Source organism: Cherax quadricarinatus, chromosome 84 (genome assembly GCF_038502225.1).
Source record: "Cherax quadricarinatus isolate ZL_2023a chromosome 84, ASM3850222v1, whole genome shotgun sequence".
NCBI classification, from domain to species: Eukaryota; Metazoa; Arthropoda; class Malacostraca; order Decapoda; family Parastacidae; genus Cherax; species Cherax quadricarinatus.
Window position 1 is genome coordinate 15,884,421 of NC_091375.1, and position 26,934 is coordinate 15,911,354.

Sequence of the window (26,934 nt, forward strand, 5' to 3'; positions counted from 1 at the left end):
TTGATAAAGATTTTTTTTTTCCAGTTAAATATAGGCGTTTAAGGGATACTAGGAGTAGGTTTCGCTAGATTGGCTCACGAAATCGTAATGACACCACGGGTTGGGATAGATCACGAATTCTATCCCCACCCGTGGTATGGTTTGGCTAGGTTGTAAATTGTAATGTATAACAGTTTACCCTCCAGATTCTTTAAGTGTTGTCAGGAGAATTCTGCGGCAATTGTCTCCAGAAAGCAAAAGACTTGGCAGACGATGCAACATCCCCCCAATGAAAAGCAGGGGTGTCACTAGCACGTTAAGAGACCATACAATAAGTGTCAGGGGCCCGAGACTGTTCAACTGCCTCCCAGCATACATAAGGGGGATTACCAACAGACCCCTGGCAGTCTTCAAGCTGGCACTGGACAAGCACCTAAAGTCGGTTCCTGACCAGCCGGGCTGTGGCTCGTATGTTGGTTTGCGTGCAGCCAGCAGTAACAGGCTGGTTGATCAGGCTCTGATCCACCAGGAGGCCTGGTCACAGACCGGGCCGCGGGGGCGTTGACCCCCCCGGAACTCTCTCCAGGTAAACTCCAGGTCTTGTTTAATAGCCTGTGTTAGAAGACTATCTTCACTGCAAACACTTCCGCGTGCAAAACAGTGTTGTACACGACTGTCCACTGCAGCAAGTTTCCTGACAATACAAACACCAGGTCATGAAATTTAATGTATCATACCTCAAGCTACTAATAATGGCAGTATTGAGGCTGTCCGCCTCATTACTACTATTGTTAGTAGGGTTGGGGTAGGTATATATTTTTTTTTTCCCCGAGCTTAAAGCTCCCGAATTGTGTGAATGTTGTCCCGCTGCTGACAAATACAGCAGTTGAGGCTTGTCTCAATTATTTCCTGTGTGTTCTTTGAACACATTTGTGTGTGTTTAAGGAAAACATTTCTTTATCACAAAGAAAGACAATTTATTTAAGAATCAAAATTAATAAGTTTATCGAATCTTGTAGGTTGAAGATATTCATGATGTGGGCAGCCGCTGTGTGGTGAAGACCATGATGTGGGCAGCCGCTGTGTGGTGAAGACCATGATGTGGGCAGCCGCTGTGTGGTGAAGACCATGATGTGGGCAGCCGCTGTGTGGTGAAGGCCATGATGTGGGCAGCCGCTGTGTGGTGAAGGCCATGATGTGGGCAGCCGCTGTGTGGTGAAGGCCATGATGTGGGCAGCCGCAAGTCTAAAGATATCACCAGCAGCAGCAACACGCCAAAACAATGTCTGCAAAGATAAAAGTATGGACATCAATAATTATTCATGAACTGCCGTAAGCATTAATTTAAAGTATGTATTTAGAATGCTTCCTTCAGTATTTTGTAGAAAGAAAAATTGCTAAAATATTTTCAAAGCTGATTTATCAAAAATTACCATGAAATTGGAGTAATCAAAGTTTTTTACATTACCAGAGGTTGATGGCACTGGAGGAGCTGGAGGTGTTGATGGTGTGGTGGATGGCAGAGGAGTGACTAGTGGCGCCACGATTCTTGACCTCCATGGCTAAATGGCGCCACTGACCTGGAGGAGGGGGGGGGGTGATGACGTCAGTGGTTTGTGGGGAGGGAGACGGTCGTTAGAGGAAGTGTTGGGGATTGGCTGCTGGTGGAGGGGTTTGGGGGTGAGTAGTTGTTACTGGTGGGAGGGTGATGGGGAGGGGCTACGGGGGATTCTCACTTGGTAATTATTAAGGAACTAACAGTCTTTTTACTGTATTAACGTGGCTTGAACTTTGATACTTGAAACGCCCTGGACACGAGCCCAAACACACTCGTTTGCCACATATATTCGTAATTCTAATGAACAATGTCAATGGACTCGTGTTGAAAAACCGTCTCCTTAATGTTGGGCTTACGTATTTGCCATCTCTTGTGGGTTTAGTGCTTAATTTTGATAGTATATCTGGAGAGAGTTCCGGGGGTCAACGCCCCCGCGGTCCAGTCTGTGACCAGGCCTCCTGGTGGCTCAGGAGCTGGTCTGGTGGCTAAAGGGAGCATTAGGGCAATTATAGTTTTCTTGTTTACCGTCCGATTTCCTCCAGTTTTAGTGCACAAGACAAAGTGTTTTCACTCTTTCTTGAAAATATTTATCAGAAATATACCTCAAACAACAAATGGGAAAAGACTGAAAAAGGACTGATTTACTGAAAATGCCCTTGTGTCCAAATTTATTCCTATATGGGACGACGTAAGGTTGTTTGGACACTTGGTGCCGAGACAACAATGCTTATACGAATTCCTCGTGGATTAGTTTCCTCTAAATATCTTATCTTTATTTCACAAAAAGATAAAGTTTGTTAGTTCTTGGAATGTTGCAAAATATCTGCCCTTTGCTCCCGCATAAATCCCAAAATAATTGGAATATTTTCCAAAATATTCCACCAGTAAATAGAGATCATTATTTTACAGTTTATGTGAATATTATTCCATTTAATTAAGTAATAAAGGAAGAATTTTGGCCATTAGGTGAATAAGTTACTTCTGAGATATTGGCCGGGAGCGCCGGCCGGCCCCCCCGTCTCAAAAAAAAAAAAAATCGCGAAAATCGCGTTTGTTTGGGTGTATTTCTTAGTAAACTGATGTTCTAGTGCAGTTATCCTCTTCAAAATGCCGTTTTCTCTTACTCAGAGACCAAAGAATACGACGCGAGAGGATTCACTCATTTATATCGAAATATTCTTGATGGTTTCTCGCCATATTATGGCTTATTTTATTCAGTCTAGAGTATATAACATGTTTGTATGTTATTTATAGTGTTTATTATATCATATTAGATCAATTCTGATAGATAAATAAGCCGTAGAGTTGATATATAAGCTGATATAACCGTAATAATGAAGTGATTTCTCCTGGCACTCTCTGGAGCGGGAACACTGCTGAGCGTTCCCATATGGTTCCTGGTTGTCTATGGAGAAGCTCCGCCTACTGTTTTATGATGCCATATAGTCAGTTATTATATTAGAAAGAATAATGCAAGAAAGAGATAAAAACCAAGGAAAAAATTCCAAAAAATATATGGGCTGTGAGCAGACGCGCTACTCACATCGCCGTCACCATACCTGATATAAATGACTATAATTTCTTGTAGAAACGTCGTAGAACATTCATTCTGGTACCATTGTGTTGCCAAAGAGTTAAGCTATTTTTCGGTATAAATAACACTTCTTCAAGGGGGGCTCCTTGGCGTGGTGAAGAGGCTCTTGGTCTGAGGAATTAGACCTGTCGGTCTTCTTCCTCAGACTGAACCTAATTACCCCCCAATCTCCCCTCCCCTATCCCATCCTCCCCTTTTTCCTTTCCTCCTCCCCACCCCTCCCTTTTGCCCTTCCTCTTTGTGGCCTTTGGGATTTCTCCCACAGACGCGTTAGTTCCTAGGTAGGGGAAAGGATACCGGGGTCCATCCCATTCCGTTGAGGTTCTTGGCGGTGGCGTAGTTTGCCGTGGAATCTGGATTGCCTGGGGATGTCCCGATCCCTCTCCGGTATCCCGGAGTAGCTTTGGGTGTCTTTCGGGCGACGGGTGTATCTCTGGAAGCCACCTTTCGGATTCCGGGGGTGGTGGCCGAAGGAGGTATGCTTTGTGGCGGATATCCAGCCGCCCTCTCTTTTGTCCACGGAGGTAGCTCGGCAGATGTGAGGTTGCTATCCCAGTTTGCTGGTTTACTGGCATGAAGGGTAGGGTATGGCACGGGTTCCATGCTGCATCTGCACTACTAGCGGTGCTGAGGTCCTCTTGGGCGTGGAGGGAGATTTCCTGCCCTTTCATTCCTCCTGGGAACTATTCCTCCCCGCTTCCCCCTTTTTTTATTCTTTTTTTATTTTTATTTTATTTTCTTTCTTTTTTTTTTCTTAAAAACAAAAAGCAAAGGAGTAACCTAACCATGGAGAACCCAATCCATGAACCCACTACCCCCGGGCCCCTTCTTGATACCACACCCCATTCTGACCCTGCCTTGTTTTTAGACCACTCTTCGGACACTCCTGATGCCCCTGTACCTCTTGCTGGTGCTGTTTCCTCACCCGCTTCAGGTACCGGGGCTTCGACTGACTCCTTCGATTTGTCTGAACTCCGCTCTCCTTTGACTACGCTTCCGGCTTCTCCCTCTAGGGTATGGCAATTTTCGAATCGCCTGCCCATTTCATGCCGGACCAACTCCGGTCCTACTCCTAAACGCCAACGTCAATCTCCTGATGATGCTCCTTCGTTACCTTCCCATTCTACTCAGAAAAGACCGACACGTCATGCACTCCCTCTCCACGCTCAGTTTCGGACCACACAATGGACTAAATTCTTTACTTTAAGACCGACTTCTTCTTCTGCCTACCTTTCTGACCATAGTATTGGCAAAGCGCTCCTGCGTCATGTTGGTAGAGATATTTCATTTCATGCTCTCAAGAGCGGTACGCGCATCGTCACTGTCCAGAATGCTACCCAAGCTCATGATCTTTCTCTCCTTTCGCATATAGATACTACTCCTATCACTATTGAAAAACATCTTTCTCTCAATTCTTGTAGTGGTACTGTCATTCTGCCCCATACCATAGTCCAACAGAATTTCCAGTCATGTGGCAATGACATTCTTGAACAGCTGGAACTCCAGGATCTCCCAATCCTCAAAGTAGACACTTATGTCCTTCCTGCCCGTGGGCGGAGACGTTACCCTTGCAATGTAGCTCGTTTAACTTTTGACAGCCGAGAACTCCCGTCCTCTGTATATGTCGCGGGACATCGGTTACAAGTTCGAAAGGTGATACCTACACCGCAACAGTGTAGAAATTGCTGGCGTTTTGGTCACCCAGTGAAATATTGCAGATCTATGGCCGAATGCCCAGTCTGTGGTGCCGACGACCATTCTAATACATCTTGCAGTCAACCTCCATCTTGCCTTAATTGTAATGAAGCTCACCCTTCGTACTCCCGCCGTTGCCAGGTCTACTTAAATGAACGTGAAATCCGTTGCCTCAAAGAGGCAGAAGGTCTCCCTTATGCTATGGCAGTTACTCATCTCTGCCTCCAAGGGAGACTACCCCGTGTTTCTTATTCTCGTGTTTCAAAACATCCCCCCACTTCTGGGGTCCCATCTTCTGCAGCCTCCTCTGTTGTTACCCCTCCCATAGCCACTCCGGCATCTAATCCTTTTGCTGTCCTTGGCTCTGACGTCCCGACTACAACTCAGTCTGTTCTCACATCTTCGCGTCCTTCCTCACAAGCCCCAGTATCGACAAGACCTCGTACGACACCTAATACCAATCGCCCCTCTACTTCTCAGAAGTCCAAAAAATCCACATTGCTCAAATCTTCTTTGCCCCTTCCTTCCCTTCTTCCACCTCCACACTTTACCTTTCCAGTCTCTGTGCCTAGTTCTTCCCCTCTCTCTGGCTCTATTACAAGTGTGGAGATTCACCCTCCTCCTCGTACTATGCCTTCCACCCCCGTCCCCTCCCAAGTTTCTCCCTCTTCTGCCACCTCCCAGGTTTCTGCCTCTTCTGTCCCCCCCCACACTTCATCTCCAGTCCCTTACACTCTTTCCTCCCCCTCTACTTTGGTACAGTCCATTACTGTCCCAAACTTTACTCACCCTCCCCCTTCTATGTCCAATATGGTCTCCCATACATCTTTGAATTCAGAAACACTTGAAGCCATTTCAGAATATATTGCAGAGACTAAACCTTCAATGGACACTGATTCACTTCCGGTTCCTTCTCTTCCCTCTCCTCCATCTTCACAACCCCATTCTTCGCAACACTCCATTCCTTCGCTGCTTGAAAGTCTTCCAATGCCACCACACATTGACTTTTCTAACCCCTCTAGTCCATAGGTGCCTTTCCCTACGGATTCCTGGTATTTTCTTCATCGCCAATCATGGCCTATTTACAGTGGAATATCCGCGGCCTCGGGTAATCGGGGTGAGTTTCAATTGTTGCTTTCCAGGTTTTCCCCTGTTGGTGCTTGCTTACAAGAACCAAAATTACACTCGGCTGTTTTCCAACCTATGTCAGTGTTGTGATGTTTTAGGCTTTATTGAACATAGAATCCATAGTATCTCAGGCTATAATTTATTGTATTCTTCGGATCCTTTCTCAGATGGGACCTTTAATGAAAGTGCATTATCCCTTCCCCACAGGAGCTTCTACGCTATAAATGATATTCCTTTAATGAAAGTGTACTGTCGTACTGTCGACTATTTGTCCATACCTCGCTGCATTACACTGCAGCCCGTATCCACCTGAATAAGTGGTTTACAATATGTTCTTTATATCTCTCTCCTTCTCGAGCATTTTCTATCCCAAACTTTACCTTTCTTGTTTCATCCTTACCACCACTACTTCTGTTACTTGGTGATTTTAATGCCCACCATTTCCTCTGGGGGGGGGTCTCATTGTGACTCACGTGGCATCCAGTTGGAGGCTTTTCTCGCCTCTCACCCCTCCATGTTTTAAATATGGGTACTCCCACCCATTTTGATCCTCGTACTCATACTCTCTCTTGCATCGATCTATCAGTCTGCTCTTCCTCCACTGCACTAGACTTCACCTGGTCTGTTCTACCTGACTTACATGACAGCGATCATTTTCCAATCATTCTTACTTCTCCTTCCTATTCACCACCTTTCCGTAGCCCTCACTGGCAATTTGATCGGGCAAATTGGGATCTTCACTCGCAACTCACTGCTTTTAGTGAGGTTCCTTCTTCATCCTCCATTGATGAGCTCCTACACCTCTTCTCGATGTCGGTTTATACTGCAGCTTCTCATTCTATACCCCAAACCTCAGGCAGGCATTCTCAGAAGTGTGTGCCTTGGTGGTCTGCTTGTGCTCGTGCAGTACGTTTGAAATGCACTGCATGGGGCAGGTACCGGTACAATAGAACCGCTGAGAGACTTCTTGATTTTAAGCAGAAGCGTGCGATCGCTCGCCGTGTCATCCGTGAAGCTAAACGCACTTGCTGGCGAGACTATGTTTCCACCATCACCTCTGCTTCTTCTATGAGTGCAGTCTGGAAAAAAGTGAGGAAATTGAGTGGTAAATACTCTCCTGACCCGGCTCCTGTTCTACGGGTCGCTGGTGTTGATGTAGCAAACCATCTCAACGTTGCCATTGAACTTGGCACACATCTGGTCCATATTTCCCGGGGGCTCAATCTATGCCCCTCGTTTCTTTCTTCAAAGTCTGCCAGAGAGTTAGTACCTTTGGACTTTTCTTCTCTCAGAGAAGAACAGTATAATGTGCCTTTTACACTTCAAGAACTGGAGGCAACGCTCTCAGCTTGCCGATCACCGGCAGCTGGGCCTGACGACATTCATATTCGTATGTTACAACATTTACATCAGTCAGCCCTTGTAGTCCTCTTACACCTCTTCAATCTTATTTGGGCACAAGGAGTTCTTCCCCAGCTGTGGAAATCTGCCATTGTTCTCCCTTTCCGCAAACCGGGTACTACAGGACATGATGCCTCCCACTATCGTCCCATCGCTCTTACTAGTGCAGTTTGCAAAGTGATGGAACGTCTCGTAAATCGACGTTTAATGTGGTATTTAGAGACACAACAGTCTCTCCGCTAGTCAATATGGCTTTCGTAAGGGTCGTTCTACCATAGACCCCTTACTACGCTTGGATACGTATGTTCGTAATGCCTTTGCGAATAATCACTGTTATTGCCATATTTTTTGACCTTGAGACTGTATAGTCCTTGTGGCTTAGCGCTTCGTTTTGATTATAATAATAATAATTTGACCTTGAGAAGGCATATGACACAACTTGGAGGTATAATATTTTGGCCCAGGCCCACTCCTTAGGCCTCCGAGGCAATCTACCATCCTTCCTTAAGAACTTTTTAACTGACAGACATTTCCGTGTTCGAGTCAATAATGTTCTTTCCCCGGACTTCGTCCAAGCTGAAGGTGTCCCTCAGGGATGTGTTCTAAGCACAACACTTTTTCTCCTTGCTATAAATGATTTGGCCTCTGTTCTTCCACCCAATATTTGGTCATCACTCTATGTTGATGACTTCGCTATTGCTTGTGCAGGTGCTGACTGTCATCTCATTGCAGTTTCTCTCCAGCATGCGGTCGACCATGTTTCCACTTGGGCCACCACGCATGGGTTTAAATTTTCAAGTACCAAAACTCTCCAAATTACTTTCACTAGACGCTCTGTCATCTCCGATCATCCTTTGTATCTCTATGGCTCCCGTATCCCCGAACGTGATACAGTCAGGTTTCTAGGCCTTCTCTTTGACCGTAGGTTATCCTGGAAACCTCACATTACCTCTCTGAAGGCAACTTGTCACAGCCGGCTAAACCTTCTTAAAACCCTTGCTCATCTTTCCTGGGGAGCTGATCGTCGAACTCTGCTTCGCCTACATTCAGCCCTCGTTTTATCAAAACTCGATTATGGTGACCAGATCTATTCCACGGCCTCTCCTGCTACTCTCTCTAGCCTTAACTCCAGCCATCACCAAGGATTACGTTTGTGCCTTGGTGCTTTTCGCTCTTTCCCTGTTGAGAGCCTCTATGCAGAAGTGAATGTTCCATCCTTGTCTGATCGCCATGATGCCCATTGCCTTCGCTACTATGTACGCTCTCACGATCTCCACAATCCTTCCATTTATAGAATGGTCACCAATATTAGTAGACATTCTTTATTCGTTCGCCGCCCCTGTTTGCTCCATCCCTTTTCTCTTCGCCTACATTCACTCTTGTCTTCCCTTCAGTTACCACCTTTATATGTTCATGTAGCATCTCACTTTTCCCTACCCCCCTGGGAAGTTCCAGCTGTTCGGGTTTGTTCTTTCTCACTCCCTTACTCGAAAACTCAACTGCCTACAGTGGCTTCCCGCTCTCTTTTTCTTGATCACTTCCACTCCCATTCTCATGCCACCGCTGTGTACACAGATGGCTCTAAGTCTTCAGACGGCGTCGGATTCGCAGCAGTGTTTCCGGACAGCATTGTGCGGGGGCATTTACTATCTTCGGCTAGCATTTTTACTGCTGAATTGTATGCCATTCTTGCAGCACTTATTCGTATCACATCTATGCCTGTGTCATCATTTGTGGTAGTCTCAGACTCCCTTAGTGCTCTACAGGCTATATGAAAATTTGATACATCTCGCCCCCTAGTTCTCCGTATCCAACTTTGGCTATGCCGTATCTCTACGAAGCATAAAGATATTATTTTTTGTTGGGTCCCTGGTCATGTCGACGTACAGGGCAATGAACAGGCAGACACTGCTGCGCGGTCAGCAGTACATGACCTACCAATTTCCTATAGAGGTGTTCTATTTCTGGACTATTTTGCTGCAATAGCTACCTACCTTCACGCCCGTTGGCAACAACGTTGGTCAACTCTGCTTGGTAACAAACTTCATTGTATTAAACCGAGCATAGGTTACTGGCCGTCTTCTTGTCATCAGTGCCGAGGTTGGGAGACCACTCTCTTCCGCCTTCGCATTGGCCACACTCGTCTTACTCATGGGTATCTCATGGAGAGGCACCCTGTTCCTCTCTGTGAGCAGTGTCAAGTTCCAGTATCGATTAGCCACATTCTGTTAGACTGCCCTCTCTATCAACGAGCACGCAGAATTTACCTCCAATGCCGTCTTCGTTCTACTACTCTCTCTTTACCTTCCCTTCTTGCTGATGGACCCTCCTTTAATCCTGACACTCTCATTGACTTCTTGACAACGACTGATTTACTCCACAAACTCTGATGATGATACCTTACGCACTCCCCTCAGCCCTTTCTAGTTCAGTCTCTTGCTGCCCTTTACCCTTTCACCATCCACTACCCCGCTGTTATCCGTAACCTATTACTCATCCACCTCCCTTTTGCCACCTGATGCCCTCGCTTCCTACCCTGCAGCGCTGTATAGCCCTTGTGGCTTAGCGCTTCTTTTTGATTATAATAATAATAATATTGTCAGTCACTCAGTGGTACACTCATTAACACAGGCAATATTATTATAAAAACGAAGCTCTAAACCCACTAGGGTCGTACGGCACCGCAACACAGGCAATGAGCTAGTAAAATTACAGTGCTTTAAGATGGTAGTTAAAGCAAGATCGTAGTTACATGTGATGTATATTGACTAACATATTCATGATGATGATGATTGATCGTCATTAATGATAGAAAATAAAAAAAAATAAGCCTGGTGGAAAAATATTAACCAATGTCATCCCGTTGGAAAAAAAAGTTATTTTAATTCATATAAAGCTGTATAGCCCTTGTGGTTTAGCGCTTCTTTTTAATTATAATAATTCATATAAATAAATGAATAAATAAAAATAATATAACACTGAGTATAGAACTTGATGATATTAAACCAGTGAATTGCATCATAATATTGTTGATCCAGCAGACACTAACAGCTGATGCCGGTGACTGTCAGTCACACTGACCAGCAAGTATACTGAAGGTGACTGATGTATCCTGAAGGTGACTGATGTATCCTGAAGGTGACTGATGTATCCTGAAGGTGACTGATGTATCCTGAAGGTGACTGAAGTATCCTGAAGAAGACTTGTGGTGTCAGGTGTTGGATTTCCCCAGACACACTCAGTCTGGAGTGTTTCATAAGAGTGTTGTGGTTGTGTTACATAGTGTTGATGATGGCTACTGCTGCTGCTGCTCCTACTGCTCCTACTGCTCCTGCTGCTGCTGCTGCTCCTGCTGCTGCTCCTACTGCTGCTGCTGCTGATGCTGCTGATGCTCCTGCTGCTGCTCCTGCCCCTCCTGCTGCTGCTGCAGCAGGAGGGGCAGACAATACATGTCGTGCCTGTACTGACTTCCAGTCCTGGATGAGACACCAGAGAGCTGTCCTTCCCGACACGTTGGGTAAGGTATGATGTCCTGCTGGCCAGCACCCTGGGGGAGGTGTTCCTGGGGGAGGTGCTCCTGGGGGAGGCGTTCCTGGGGAGGTGTTCCTGGGGGAGGTGTTCCTGGGGGAGGTGCTCCTGGGGTAGGTGTTCCTGGGGAGGTGTTTCTGGGGAGGTGTTTCTGGGGAGGTGTTTCTGGGGAGGCGTTTCTGGGGGAGGTGATCCTGGGGGTGGTGTTCCTGGGGGTGGTGTTCCTGGGGGAGGTGTTCCTGGGGGAGGTGTTCCTGGGGGAGGTGCTCCTGGGGGTGGTGCTGGGGAGGTGTTCCTGGGGGTGGTGCTTGTGAGGTCTTCGGGGTGGTGGTGCTGGGGAGGTGTTCCTGGGGGTGATGCTGGGGAGGTGTTCCTGGGGATGGTGCTGGGGAGGTGTTCCTGGGGGTGGTGCTTGTGTGTTCCTGGGTGTGGTGCTGGTGCTTGTGTGTTCCTGGGGGTGGTGCTTGTGTGTTCCTGGGGGTTGTGCTTGTGTGTTGCTGGGGGTGGTGCTTGTGTGTTCCTGGGGGTGGTGCTTGTGTGTTCCTGGGTGTGGTGTTGGTGTTTGTGTGTTCCTGGGGGTGGTGCTTGTGTGTTCCTGGGGGTGGTGCTTGTGTGTTCCTGGGGGTGGTGCTTGGGAGGTGTTCCTGGGGGTGGTGCTTGTGTGTTCCTGGGGGTGGTGCTTGTGTGTTCCTGGGGGTGGTGCTTGTGTGTTCCTGGGGGTGGTGCTTGTGTGTTTCTGGGGGTGGTGCTTGTGTGTTCCTGGGTGTGGTGCTGGTGCTTGTGTGTTCCTGGGTGTGGTGCTGGGATGGTGCTTGTGTGTTCCTGGGTGTGGTGCTGGTGCTTGTGTGTTCCTGGGTGTGGTGCTGGTGCTTGTGTGATCCTGGGTGTGGTGCTGGTGCTTGTGTGTTCCTGGGTGTGGTGCTGGTGCTTGTGTGTTCCTGGGGGTGGTGCTGGTGCTTGTGTGTTCCTGGGTGTGGTGCTGGTGCTTGTGTGTTCCTGGGTGTGGTGCTGGTGCTTGTGTTCCTGGGTGTGGTGCTGGTGCTTGTGTGTTCCTGGGTGTGGTGCTGGTGCTTGTGTGTTCCTGGGTGTGGTGTTGGTGCTTGTGTGTTCCTGGGTGTGGTGTTGGTGCTTGTGTGTTCCTGGGTGTGGTGCTGGTGCTTGTGTGTTCCTGGGTGTGGTGCTGGTGCTTGTGTGTTTCTGGGTGTGGTGCTAATGCTTGTGTGTTCCTGGGTGTGGTGCTGGGGTGGTGCTTGTGTGTTCCTGGGGGTGGTGTTGGTGCTTGTGTGTTCCTGGGGGTGGTGTTGGTGCTTGTGTGTTCCTGGGTGTGGTGTTGGTGCTTGTGTGTTCCTGGGTGTGGTGCTGGTGCGTTCCTGGGTGTGGTGCTGGTGCGTTCCTGGGTGTGGTGTTGGTGCTTGTGTGTTCCTGGGTGTGGTGTTGGTGCTTGTGTGTTCCTGGGTGTGGTGCTGGTGTGGTGCATGTGTTTTCCTGGGGGTGGTGCTTGTGTGTTCCTGGGGGTGGTGCTGGTGCTTGTGTGTTCCTGGGGGTGGTGCTTGTGTGTTCCTGGGGGTGGTGCTTGTGTGTTCCTGGGGGTGGTGCTTGTGTGTTCCTGGGGGTGGTGCTTGTGTGTTTCTGGGGGTGGTGCTTGTGTGTTCCTGGGTGTGGTGCTGGTGCTTGTGTGTTCCTGGGTGTGGTGCTGGGATGGTGCTTGTGTGTTCCTGGGTGTGGTGCTGGTGCTTGTGTGATCCTGGGTGTGGTGCTGGTGCTTGTGTGATCCTGGGTGTGGTGCTGGTGCTTGTGTGTTCCTGGGGGTGGTGCTGGTGCTTGTGTGTTCCTGGGTGTGGTGCTGGTGCTTGTGTGTTCCTGGGTGTGGTGCTGGTGCTTGTGTTCCTGGGTGTGGTGCTGGTGCTTGTGTGTTCCTGGGTGTGGTGCTGGTGCTTGTGTGTTCCTGGGTGTGGTGTTGGTGCTTGTGTGTTCCTGGGTGTGGTGTTGGTGCTTGTGTGTTCCTGGGTGTGGTGCTGGTGCTTGTGTGTTCCTGGGTGTGGTGCTGGTGCTTGTGTGTTTCTGGGTGTGGTGCTAATGCTTGTGTGTTCCTGGGTGTGGTGCTGGGGTGGTGCTTGTGTGTTCCTGGGGGTGGTGTTGGTGCTTGTGTGTTCCTGGGTGTGGTGTTGGTGCTTGTGTGTTCCTGGGTGTGGTGCTGGTGCGTTCCTGGGTGTGGTGCTGGTGCGTTCCTGGGTGTGGTGCTGGGGTGGTGCTTGTGTGTTCCTGGGTGTGGTGTTGGTGCTTGTGTGTTCCTGGGTGTGGTGTTGGTGCTTGTGTGTTCCTGGGTGTGGTGTTGGTGCTTGTGTGTTCCTGGGTGTGGTGCTGGGGTGGTGCTTGTGTGTTCCTGGGTGTGGTGCTGGGGTGGTGCTTGTGTGTTCCTGGGTGTGGTGCTGGTGCTTGTGTGTTCCTGGGTGTGGTGCTGGGGTGGTGCTTGTGTGTTCCTGGGTGTGGTGCTTGTGTGTTCCTGGGGGTGGTGCTTGTGTGTTCCTGGGTTGGGTGCTGGGGTGGTGCTTGTGTGTTTCTGGGGGTGGTGCTTGTGTGTTCCTGGGGGTGGTGCTTGTGTGTTTCTGGGGGTGGTGCTTGTGTGTTCCTGGGGGTGGTGCTTGTGTGTTCCTGGGTGTGGTGCTGGGGTGGTGCTTGTGTGTTTCTGGGGGTGGTGCTGGGATGGTGCTAGGGAGGTGCTTCTGTATTCCTGGGGGTGGTGCTGGGGGTCTTGCTGGGGAGGACAAATTTAGATTTAGAAAGAATATAGCAAGGTACTGTTTTAGCAGTAGAGTTGCAGATGAGCCAAACAAACTCCCAGGCATTGTCATTAGAGTGAGAGCTGTGGGTAACTATGTATACATATATAAATACATAGGTTGGACTGCTAAATTATTCATATTAACCACAAGCGACGACTCAGATCTCCGCTGATCAAAATGGACTTGTACGGTATTATTTTATTTAAATTTATTGGCAATAACTGTAATTATTATAGCTTAACCATTTTCTACATTTGTTACTGAGGAATGATTGTCATATCTTTTTCAGAATTTTAATGATTGTGTTGCTAAACTGTGTTCTTTTTTTCCCTCTAGCCCCACAAAAATAATCTGAACTTCTTGAAATTAATGTTTGATATTAAATATTACAAACTAAATTTAGGCTAATATTAAATAGGTTGGGTGGGAATGTAGTAATCTTTACTACAGTATGTATGTGTTACATAAATTTTAGCTAGGTTAGGCTAGGATATTAGTTTTACAAATTGGCACTTTGTAACACTTGCGAAAAGAAGCATTGTGCTTGGAGGATAGGTTGGCCATGATGTCTACTAATTATGGCATTCACAGTGGCACTTTATTAGCTAGCTACTGGGTTGTCTCGAGATGTTTGAACCATCATGTACTGTAGTACGGTACTACCCTATAACGTGTCTAGATCCACTCTACACTGAACTCCTGACATACCTTGAATTCTCTGCAATCCTACATATTCTGTACACTTCTTCATTGCTTATTTGTCACTCTTTATACATTGAAATTTCTTGGTAGATCATGGTTATGTAGCTTCAATATTAAGTGATGAAGTGGAAGCCACAATTAAATTGTGATTTCAAAAGGAACAAGGACCACAGTGGAAATAAGTCATCTTTCCCCCCTTTTTTTTGGGGGGGGGGTTGTGCTAGGTAATTTACACATGCATTACTATGTACGATAATTGTACTTACGTGGACCTGTACCTAAATAAACTTGCTTAGCCCAGTACATGTATGTATTCTGACATGCTAAACTTGCTAGAAAAAATGTCTATAGTAATGGTGTAATCTGAACTGTTTTTAAGGCAGATAAAGATATTGTTTTAGTGAAAATAGTTGTTTACATCTAAGGTTATTTTAAAGTCCATTTACTCATATTTGGATAACCCAATTAGTGATGTTTTAGTTTATTTTCTTTATATTATATGCCTCTTAATGAATTGAATTAGCTAGGTGTGTATACTAATTTGAAATGGTTCATGAGGGAAAATGCTGGGTTGAAGTTGGGCACTGTATCACAATGAATATTTCTCGTAATAATAATAATAATAATGTTTATTTCTACAAGTACATATACAATGTATACAGGCCTAGCTGACATCAGTGACATTGGGTCAGCTTTGTCTCTAGGATGCCACCCATACCAATCAACTAGCATTCAGGTACCTAGTTTACTGATAGGTGAACAGGGACAGTAGGTGTCATAAGGAAATGCATCCTAATGTTTCCACCCATACAGTGGATCAAGCCATGGACTTCAGTGTGTGAGCTGAGTGTGCCAGCAGTCAAGCTATGGGACACCTCATAATTCCTTTAAGCATTTTATGTATTAGATTTTCACTGAGCATAGTTCATCAGTGGCAGGGATTACCATGAGGAATTTACATACGCTTATTGAACACCTTGTAGTCTTTGTGAGTATCATTAATTAGGACAATATAAAATTGTTTTCTCTAAATCTGTTACTGTACTGAATACAGCATTTTTTGCAATGCAGGCCAAGAGTGCATCAGCAGTAACAGCAGCACCTGCAGTAAGTGGCCATGGAAGTCCTTCTGTGAAACCAGAAACTTCTGGACATGAGTTTAGTAATACAGCAGACGTTAAAGTAGAGGGCACCTCCACCCAAGCATCAACAGAGAGTAAAGAGGACAGCAGCACAAAGCAGGTCTCGAAGGATGCAGAGGAAGCTAAGGTTTCTTTTTATGGTAAGAAAGCATTGTGGTAGTCTTTAGGATGTGAAATATTTTTCTCGTTAGATTTTCTGATGTTAAATCTCATGCATAGATCAGCCCATGTCAGGTACAGCTAGATAAGGAGGAGCACTTAAGGTTACAAGAGTAGAGTTTGGCACGTAGTTGATCCTTGTGGTTACTATGCCCATATTGAATACGTGACCTAAGGACCGAGGACCTTTCACAGCACATCGTGACTCCCTTAATACACCAGATAAATTTACTGACCTAAGGCACATAGCATCCACATATCATAACACATATCATACTTTCTTCTTACCATAATTATGGATCAGCTGGTAATTTTCCTTTTCATGTAAAGGAAGAGTACACAATACACAAATATTCCGCACGTTGGAGAAACATATATGCGGGTTGTTTGTGTATTGTTCCAGTCATGGTATTGTGCCTTTTTTGTTCTTTAAGTTACAGTAGTAAAGTCTTGTATACAGAATTCTCTTGGTACAGTATACCTATAGCATTCTTACTTTTCATTAGAACTAGCACACACTACTGTGCTTTCAGTTTTTGTAATATTTTTTTGTTAGGTTCAGAATGATTTTTGCGAAATTATTGCTTACACAAATTTTTACTTGCCTTATTCAGCAAGAAGAGCATTGCTATTTAAACCAAAATCGCAAGTTTTACCTATTCGGGACGACATTATATTTTTGTAAAGTATTAGTGCTTCAGAGTACAGATTAGGAGCTAGTCCTCAGTATTTTCCTGGTATAATTTATGATACCTAATTCTTATCTGCATTCCAGTAGAGTTTGAGGGATTTTCAGCATTATCAGTAGAGTTTGTTTAACTGCATGAGTGCAGTAAACATTCTGTGCAGATTTTGTGTGTGTGTGTGTGTGTGTGTGTGTGTGTGTGTGTGTGTGTGTGTACGTGTGTGTACGTGTGTGTACGTGTGTGTACGTGTGTGTACGTGTGTGTACGTGTGTGTACGTGTGTGTACGTGTGTGTACGTGTGTGTACTCACCTAGTTGAGGTTGCAGGGGTCGAGTCCAAGCTCCTGTGTGAGTGTGTGTGAGAGAGAGCAAGCAATATTGCCAGTTTAAAATGGGGTAGTGGGAGAAAAGTAGAACTACTATATGTACATTCTTTTGTAGCATGGAAGAGGGATTTTAGACGAGTGTGCGTTGGATTGGTTGGTGGAAAAGTCGCTGTAGATTGTCGGTCATTCATGATCCAGCTCTATACATGACCATGGTATACCTGGATGGTGTTCTGGGGGTCAGTGCCCCCACATCCCAGTTATGACCAGGCCTTCTGATAGATCAGGGCCTGATCTTCCAGGCTGTTACTGCTGGCCACATGCAAACTGACATATGGACACAGGGGGGGCACATTATAAAGTGCCCCTTGTTTTTGTCAAATATTTCTGTGATTTTTGAGGATCATTGTTCAGGTTTTGTACATGTTGTGTATACCAGGCATATTTATGCTTGTATAGAATTTAATATTTGATATTGTGCCACCTTATGGCAAAGTGACAAGAGCTAAGCTATGAAGAACTGTGATAATCTTAGGTGTCATCTTGCCTGACCAACCAGTGCACATTTATCTGACCTTCTTTTTCCCCTTCCCACTGTAACAAAGTATACAAGCTGATGCTTGCTTTTTTTTCCTTCTTTTGTTCTTGATAACATGTATATAGCAAAAATCTGATAATAGATTTGGCTTTTTGCAGTACAGCTTCTCCTCACTTAGTGACGTACAGTGGACCCCCGGTTAACGATATTTTTTCATTCCAGAAGTATGTTCAGGTGCCAGTACTGACCGAATTTGTTGACATAAGGAATATTGTGAAGTAGATTAGTCCATTTCAGAACCCCAAACATACACGTACAAACGCACTTACATAAATACACTTACATAATTGGTCGCATTTGGAGGTGATCGTTAAGCGGGGGTCCACTGTACTTGTTTACCAACGACTCGCTCACAACAGGCTCTTTGACCAGTATGAATACCTAAATAATGTATATTGGAGCTGATTTTCTCTGTTCTGTTTATTACAATATACAGTGCACTACTGTATAAACATTTAAAAATATACCAGAAATTTTATAAATGGGGCAAAGGTGACATTAAACAATATCAAAGAAGGTTGAGACAAACCCACTACCATTATGGGATGCTCCTCACTTAGCAATGAATTCACTTGCCAACGTGGTCTAGGAATGGAACTCCATCATTGAGGAGAGGCTGTACTGTTAAAGCCTCTCATTAATTAAAAGACTAATAGGGAAAGGAGGTGTATGATTATGCCAATTGTCCCCACCTCCCAAATTATGAAATTAATATTTCTTGATTGTCTGGTTGTCTTCTGAAGTAGTGGAGTTGTTCCACTGATGCAGAAGATAACTGGACACTAAGAATACGGATATTGAAACCTGTACAGTATTACTACAGTACAGTACTGTAGTATATAATAATTTTATAGTTCATACTCTATGTAATTTACAGTATTTTTACTCGCCTTTTCATGGTAGAGAGATAAGGTGTAAATTGGTGTGACTGATATTGATAACTCAAAATAACTTTTCCTCTGAGTCAGAGGAGCTGTAATGCAATAGTGAAAATAATGTAGATGGCAAAGATAATGATGGCTGAGAAATGGGGAGCATTTCTCAGCAATCATTAAGGGAAGAAAAATATATTTCCTTGAATCAAGAGCCACTCACTGGCCAGTATTAGGCATAATGTACCAGGTATTAGGTCTAGTGTATTAGATATTAATTACATATTGTATTTAGCTTGTAGGAAGGGTTAAACCCATAGAGGTCATACAGTATCTGGGAGAATAGAAGGCAGTCAGGAAGAGGACAGGTCGTTAGGTATTAAGCCTAGTATATTATTATTATAATTTAGGGAGAAGTGCTAAACCCATAGGGGTCATGCAGCACCTGGGAAATGGGAGATAATTGGGTTTGATCCAAGGAAGTGAAGGACATGTTGAATTCCTTGGATCAGGGTAGGCTTAGTATACCAGGTATTATTAGCCCTAGTGTACAACATATTATTAGGCCTACTTTAGCAGGCAGAAGGCCATGTGTTCCAGGTATTGTAAAGGCATAATTACCAAATATTAGGCCTATTTTACCAGGTAATGTACGTTCCATGTGTACCATTGACCCTTTCAATGGCCGTCATATAAAACTTCATCGTTGAGGCCAGGTCACTTGTGTAGTTCTACAGCTTGAGCTCGCCTCATTCAGATGAGCTGTCAATAATAAATTTTTACTTGAATGTGAGAGAATGGGTCAGTGCAATGAGTGTGCACAGTATAAAATAAGTCCTGTTTTATGTGATGCATGATGGGAAAAACAAATCTCTGACCATGTGTTTGTTTTAAAATAGTGATTTTTTTGAGGTGTTTTCTAGGATAGTTTTTATTGGCTGTTTCTTGGCACCATTTGATAGAATGGAAGACATGCTACTAAAATAGAGATGATTTTGGTTGGTTTCAGGACTGGAAGTAGATTGTAATTGGGTTCAAAGTAGCAGAAATATTTGATTTTTGCAGATTTTCCTGAGGAGGAAGACCTGACTAACCCCTAGTCTGTTTTGTGGGTTTTCTAATAGGTCTGATTCAATTATTGGGATGCCATAAACCCGGTCATTCCTGGTTATATTTTATGATTATGAATTCAAAATGGAAGGCAAATTAAATACAGGAGAGCCCTGTAGACATTACTAATGAACAGAATAAATGTTTTAGTGCCAGGAATGTCTACATTGTTTATTTTGAACTATTTTTAAAATGGTATTTTTTTAATTTTGGGTTAAACTGGCCAAATTACCAGCTTCTGTTTACTTTATAGGGTAGTTGTAATAGATTAATAGAGAGTTTATTGTGCTCATTCCATAGAAGGCATACTAGCAAAATAGATATGAATTTAGTCGAATGGAGCAATGAAATTGACTTAAAATAGGACTCAGTGAGTGAAAACACCAATGTGTAAGTTGTGCCCAGACTGCTGACTATGCTCCTGATTAATGACATAAATTTTTCATTAATTTTGTACTTTTGGCGTAATTACCTTCAGAAAGATTTTCCCACCATTTCAGAAGAAAAAATATTAAAAAAAAAAAAAAAAAAGGTGGACATGGGAGCAGTATTGATTTTGGGGGTCTAGACAGTGAAAGGGCTTAGGTCTAGTCTTTCTGGAAATATTAGGCCTAGTGTAACAGGTATTGCCAGTAGATCAAATGTTTGCAAGTACAAAATAACCTTACACTTGCTTTTTAGACATTAACACTTAATAGTTTACAAATTAATCATGCTTATTTAAATTATTTTTATTTTTATATTATATTGTACACTGCTTGGTTAGTTTCACTAATGGTCATTCTGTTGTCTTTACAGGGAATGCAGCCAAGTATGGGTGTCCAGCTGACAGTGTCTCTCTTGGCCGAGGATCGTGGCGACTGTTGCACTCGATGGCAGCTTACTACCCCACCCAGCCATCTTCTCTGGAACAAGATGACATGAAGACTTTTATTTCGCTTTTCTCCAAGTTTTACCCGTGCCAGCCTTGTGCCGAAGATTTCAGAGAGTGGTAAAGATCTTAGATAAAATATTTGTTTCTTTTGTAGTAAGGTTATGTTAGCTGATCAAGAACAGATATTTTATGGACATTTTGTCTTATTATTAGAATTAGTTATTTAGAAGTAAGCTCCAAGTTTACTCCACAAATTAGCAAAATTTAATGAAAGCAAAATCTCAAGAGTATGGGATTCCAGAAAGAACTTAAGTTCAAATGACCCTCAAACTGAAAATCCCTACCCCTCCTTCAGAGTGCAGGCACTGTACTTCCCATTATACCTGTTCTCTGCATAATACAGTAGATTCGGTTTCTGCAGTTTCAGTTATCCACAGTTTACCATGGCCTAAAAATAACCCTTAACTTTGCTTAATAATGGACCTTAAGTACAAAAGTTGTGATGGTGACAGTTCTTCAAAGCCCAAGAGAAGCCAGGAAGTGCTTTCCATCAGTGAAAAAGTTCTAATTCTCCACTTATTCTGAGTATGTAATTTTTTTTTTTTTAACAAGTCGGCCGTCTCCCACCGAGGCAGGGTGACCCAAAAAGAAAGCAAATCCCCAAAAAGAAAATACTTTCATCATCATTCAACACTTTCACCTCACTCACACATAATCACTGTTTTTGCAGAGGTGCTCAGAATACAACAGTTTAGAAGCATATATGTATGAAGATGCACAACATATCCCTCCAAACTGCCAATATCTGAGTATGTATATAAACAAAAAAAGACTTGTATATAGAGTTTGCTACTATCCATGTTAGGTCTTGAAACGTTTCCCAGGCAGGTATGGGGGGGGGGGGACTACCGTATTCACAGCTTAATCTTCAATATTTTTACTAACTGTAACATTTAACCCTTTCATTCTCTTGTGTAGATCTAAGTGATTGGTGCCTGTGGCACTTAATAGATCGACAAGTAAATCTTAGCACCCTCAGATATGCTGTGAGCAGCAAATTTTGGCCTAGACATGAGAGAATGGGCCTGCATGGTGGGTGGGTGTAGTATAAAAAAAAAAAAAATTCTGTCCCATGTAGTGCATAAGAGCAGCTAACATCTGATCTTGTGTTTGGGTTAAATTAGTGACTTTGGGGCATTTTTTAGGGTGGTTTGCATGGTTTTATTGGCTGTTTCTTGGTGCCAGTTGATAGACTAGAAAAAATAGTAATGAAATGGAGATGGTTTTCATTGATTTCAAATTAAGTGGAATTCCTTATTCATAAAGTGCAAAGTACTAATTAGCATGAGCAATCAGTATCTTTTGGTGAAAGAGCTTAGATCCAAGTGAAATACCAGAGATCTTAAAGAGTGCAGACCTAGCTCCTTTGCATAACGGAGACAGTAGTGCTAGCCAAAAATTACAGACCAGTTGCCCTAACATCTCACATTATTAAAAGTTTTTAAAACTGATGAGATGCCAAATTACAAATTTTATAGAATAGTTCAATCTGTGTAACCCAAACCAGCATGTTTTTAGATTTAGGAGATCATTCTTGTCACAACTGCTAAACCACTATGACAGCTACAGAGGAGTTGGAGGATCAAAATGCATATGTAGTATGGAAACATAAACACATATGCAGTTTAATGTGATCCTTTATTGACAATGTTTCACCCACACAGTGGGCTTTTTCAAGTCACAAACAGATCTACCTGGGGTGGAAGGTATGGGAGTATTTATAGTCAGGTTCAGAATGTTGAGGTCAGGTTGAAAAAGCCCACTGTGTGGGCAAAACGTTGTCCAAGGCTCACATTAAACTGCATATGTGTTTGTTTCCATAGTGTCGGTATTTTATACCATTTATATTCATTGCATATGTAGTATACAAAGATTTTGCAAAGGTGGTTTGACAGATGTGATCATAGGTTGATTTCACACAAAATGAGGGCTATAGGCATAACAGGGAAGGTAGGGAATTGGGTTTTCAACTTTGACAGAACATATAGTTGTAGCAAACAGAGCAAAATCCAGCATTAGAGAAGTAAACAAGCTCAGTACCCCAAGGCACAGTTATTCCTGGCACTTCTACTGTTTCTTGTCTTTGTTTCAGACAGACAATATCACTCACCACAGTTTTGTATCAGTATTTGCAGATGATACCAAAATAAGCATGGAAATCACCTCAGTAGAGGATGCAAAACAATTGCGGGACAATAAAAGCAGGGTTTCCCAGTAGACAGTGGAGAATATGACATTCAGTGGTAATGAGTGGAACAAACTCCTGAGTACAGTTGAGGCTAAAACGTTGTGTAGTTTTAAAAATTGGTTAGATAAATACATGAGTGGGTGGGTGTGAGTTGGACCTGACTAGCTTGTGTTGCTGGGTCTGGTGCCGTGCTCCTGTCTTGAGTGGAGGTGACAAGACTGGGTGGGTCATTGGGCTAATCCGGGGGGGGGGGGGGGTCATGACCTGTTCCGCATGGGTCAGTAGGCCTGTTGCAGTGTTCCTTCTTTCTTATGTTCTTATAAGTTCCAACTGCTTACATATGGAAGGAATGAAGAACTCAAAAGACACTGTAGACAAAACCCAAGAGAATCAATAACAGGACACGAATACTTGAAAGATTTGAGAGTAATTATGTTGTTTGACCTTTTGAAGAACACAAGGCAAATGGATGGATATTGGGAACATTCAAAACTAGGGAAATAGTGAGAATGGTGACATCATTCAAATTGCTTGTGCTCTCTTGTTTTGAGTCTTGTTGATGGCCCCCAGTTAGAGCAGGGAGGATATCAAAGCTGGAACAGACAGATCATTGACAGCCTGCATGGAGCCAATACAGCATTTAAATTGCTGGAAAGACCTCAGAGTCCTAAACATGTACTTGCTGGAGTGGAAGAGATTGATTTATATGATACTTTATAAGTGGAAAGTACTTGAGGGCTTTATCATAACATACTGGAGTGAGAGATATGGGAAGAAGTGTAAAATAAATGTTCTTTTATTGGGCACAGTAAGAGATCATTGTATCAATATCTGTGGTTGCAGACTATTCAACATTTTACTAGAAGATAGGAACACTGTCAAGTATCTCCTGCAGGTGCTAGATCAACCAGGTTGTGATGAATATGTGGGCAAGTGGGCTGCCAGCAGCAAAAGCCTGGTTGACCAGGCACGTATCAGAAGTAGAAAAACTCTTGAAACTCGTCAAAGGTGGTTCTGCCTATCGCCAATGTCTGTTTTCTGGGTGGATGTCTTAAGCCACGACCAAGGATTTGTGGTTTATTAGTCGAGAAATATTAAAAAAAATCAGTTTTTTGTGCGAGTGATACAAAATGAAGGGCAGCAGTTATATAAGAGGCTTGGGGACATGATCAGTGAACAGAAAAGGTTGCTTTAGTGGTTAGTATTGTCATTACAATCAAAACTACGTGCTAAACCCTGCTTTAGTGGTTGGAATGCCTACAATATTTGTTTTTGGCTGTTTTAAATTGGATTTTTTAAATTAGAATTTGTTGAAAATAGTGTGAAATTGGTCTAAATACTAAATTCTGGGTGGTTTACAAGGTAGTTCTGATAGTTGAATGGATAGTTTTTTGGATCAATGGATAGTGTGGGAGCATATTAGGAAAATAGTCAGGAATTGGGCTCCTACCTTCCAACTTTATACCTGAATGATTCCATAGCTATTACATAAAATTTTGCATTTTTGGCCTTAGGAAAAATCTTTACCCTTTTCGAAGATAATTTTTATTTAAAAAAAAAAAAAAAAGACAACATGGAAGAGGCTCTAAATTTGAAGGTTCTTGAGAGTGAAAGGGTTAATGATCATTGTACACCCATAAAGTAATCACAGTCCTGCTGTACTTTGTTTACGCTGACCCCTCAAGAGAGGTTCCTTGATGCTGGTGGGGAGCTCTTGATCTAGGGAACTCGATCTGTGCTCCAGTTCCCTGAATTAAGCTAGAATACCTTCCATCCCCTTCCCCCCCCCCCCCCACAGGCACTGTATAATCCTATGGGTTTAGCACTTCCACTGATACTTTTCCTCATATTCTTCAATACTTGTGCAGCTTTCGTACCCTTGTGCTTTATAGGCCCATTTGCTAATGCATTTACTACCACATATTCCTTCTTGACTTATTAACTTTTATTTCATGTTTTTTTTTTTTTTTCAACAAGTCGGCCGTCTCCCACCGAGGCAGGGTGACCCAAAAAAGAAAGAAAATCCCCAAAAAGAAAATACTTTCATCATCATTCAACACTCTCACCTCTCACACATTATCACTGTTTTTGCAGAGGTGCTCAGAATACAACAGTTTAGAAGCATATACGTATAAAGATACACAACATATCCCTCCAAACTGCCAATATCCCGAACCCCTCCTTTAAAGTTCAGAAATTGTACTTCCCATTTCCAGGATTCAAGTCCGACTATATGAAAATAACCGGTTTCCCTGAATCCCTTCACTAAATATTACCCTGCTCACACTCCAACAGATCGTCAGGTCCCAAGTACCATTCATCTCCATTCACTCCTATCTAACACGCTCACGCACGCTTGCTGGAAGTCCAAGCCCCTCGCCCACAAAACCTCCTTTACCCCCTCTCTCCAACCTTTTCGAGGGCGACCCCTACCCCGCCTTCCTTCCCCTATAGATTTATATGCTTTCCATGTCATTCTACTTTGATCCATTCTCTCTAAATGACCAAACCACCTCAACAACCCCTCTTCTGCCCTCTAATACTTTTATTAACTCCACACCTTTTCCTAATTTCCACACTCCGAATTTTCTGCATAATATTTACACCACACATTGCCCTTAGACAGGACATCTCCACTGCCTCCAACCATCTCCTCGCTGCTGCATTTACCACCCAAGCTTCACATCCATATAAGAGTGTTGGTACTACTATACTTTCATACATTCCCTTCATAGATAACATTTTTTGACTCCACATATACCTCAACGCACCACTCGCCTTTTTTCCTGCATCAATTCTATGATTAACCTCATCTTTCATAAATCCATCCGCCGACACGTCAACTCCCAAGTATCTGAAAACATTCACTTCTTCCATACTCCTCCCCAATTTGATATCCAATTTTTCTTTATCTAAATCATTTGATACCCTCATCACCTTACTCTTTTCTATGTTCACTTTCAACTTTCTACCTTTACACACATTCCCAAACTCATCCACTAACCTTTGCAATTTTTCTTTATTTCATGTATGTTTACTTAATCTGTTTGAGTTAACTTTCAGCTTTCTTATTTTCATACCCTTCAAAACTTTTCTGTCAGTCGCTTGACTCTGCAGATTCTTTTATGCAGTATTGATGGTTCATTTTGTCTTCATTGCTTTGTTTATAGCTCTCCAACTTTATTTCAGACACCATCTTCAAAGCTAACATGTTAATTTAATCTTATTTTCAGCTATAGTGCAGACTTTCTATGACTTCTTGATCAACATTGATTTACTATATTTGTGGCACCCCTCATTTCTCCAACTCCTCTACCATTTTTCCTTCTTTTTTTTTACTTCTACCATTAAGCATTGCTTGACCCATATGGGTTCACTGGTTTCAATGAACAAAATAATAATTATAGTAATAATATCAAAATCTGCAGCTTCTCTTCAGTCTCTCAGTAACACTGTTATTTACATGTGTAAAAAGTGGTAGTGATATTTGGTAATCTTTGTTTCAGGTTGAAGACGCATTCCCCAGCAGTTGAGTCTCGTGGCAGCTTGTCACGGTGGTTGTGTGATGCTCACAATGAGGTGAACAGAAAGCTGAATAAACCACTGTTTGATTGTGATTTAGTTGATCAGAGATGGAGAAATGGATGGACTGATGGATCATGTTATTGATGTATGGCATATACAGTATATTGAAAATAGAAAATTGTAGTTAATATTTTTGGAAGATGAATATATGGATTTATTTTACCAATTGATGTTTGGAATAGAGCTTTTGTTTTAGCATTAAGGACTTGTTTTTTTCTATACAGTAATACATAAAATAGTACAGCCAAGTCTCTGTATTTGCTGACTTCAGTCTTTTGCACTTGGGGTTATCTGCAGGTTGGCAGTACACTCATGCCATTGTGAGTGTTAATTTGCAGAATTAATAAATATTTTATTTTTTTCTATAAGTACATTTTATGCATGCATGGTGGGTTCATTTATTTGGTAGAGGTTGAAGGTAGGTTACTACAGCAACTGTATTGAAGAGAATGTTTTATTAATCAAAATATTTAGATGGGCAGCAGCAGCTGTTCCTCAGAAACAGTGAGAATTGTGGCAGCAGTTACATTGGCAGAACCTACAAGAACAATGAAACAACATCAACTACTTACTGACCAAGCAGCTACTAAGGCAAGTCAAGGAAATGTTGGAATATAGCTGTGAACCAATAGGCGATTTATAAATGCAGGTATTACTAAAAGAGACCTTTTATTATTATAACCTTTCATCTACAAAATTCTTTATCAAGCCTCTTGTAATAATAAAAGGTTTTGCTGTGTTATACTTTTCCTGTGTTTAACCTTTAGCAAATGTTTTTACTTTGTCCCTGAGGAAATACTATCTTTCCCAGACAACCACTTGTATGCTTATTCTCTCCCTGCCTCTCAAGACACATTACACCTAACAGTTGTTCTTCACCATGTACCCCTTCTGCCTCCCTCCCTTACCTCACAGGACTGTTTGCTGTGAAGGTGGCAGTGTATTACTGATGAGTTCTCACACATAC

General features: G+C 43.3%; 1 protein-coding gene across 4 annotated transcripts; it reads left to right on the plus strand.

Annotated features, from left to right (window-relative positions):
* The first annotated feature begins 1,139 nt into the window (after positions 1-1,139).
* Alr (Evr1_Alr domain-containing protein Alr) lies at positions 1,140-26,709 on the plus strand. 4 transcript variants are annotated; one of them, XM_070103218.1, is made up of 6 exons: positions 10,383-10,453; positions 10,514-10,877; positions 15,440-15,650; positions 20,059-20,251; positions 25,889-25,961; positions 26,442-26,709. In XM_070103218.1, exons 2-6 carry the CDS (start codon positions 10,644-10,646, stop codon positions 26,583-26,585), a joined length of 855 nt encoding a protein of 284 aa, XP_069959319.1. In that variant the 5' UTR covers positions 10,383-10,453; positions 10,514-10,643; the 3' UTR covers positions 26,586-26,709. The 4 variants fall into 4 exon arrangements, with proteins under 4 accessions (XP_053655461.2, XP_053655460.2, XP_069959319.1 ...); XM_070103219.1 differs by having other exon boundaries at positions 10,393-10,453; positions 10,494-10,877; XM_053799486.2 differs by lacking the exons at positions 10,383-10,453; positions 10,514-10,877 and adding an exon at positions 1,140-1,279.
* Positions 26,710-26,934: the final 225 nt, after the last annotated feature.

Coding starts and splice junctions, on each gene's coding strand:
- Alr (XM_053799485.2), top strand. CDS start 10,644: ATGATGGCTACTGCTGCTGCTGCTCCTACTGCTCCTACTGCTCCTGCT. Junction 10,878..15,439: donor TTCCCGACACGTTGGGTAAG/GTATGATGTCCT, acceptor TTTGCAATGCAG/GCCAAGAGTGCATCAGCAGT. Junction 20,252..25,888: donor GCCGAAGATTTCAGAGAGTG/GTAAAGATCTTA, acceptor TCTTTGTTTCAG/GTTGAAGACGCATTCCCCAG.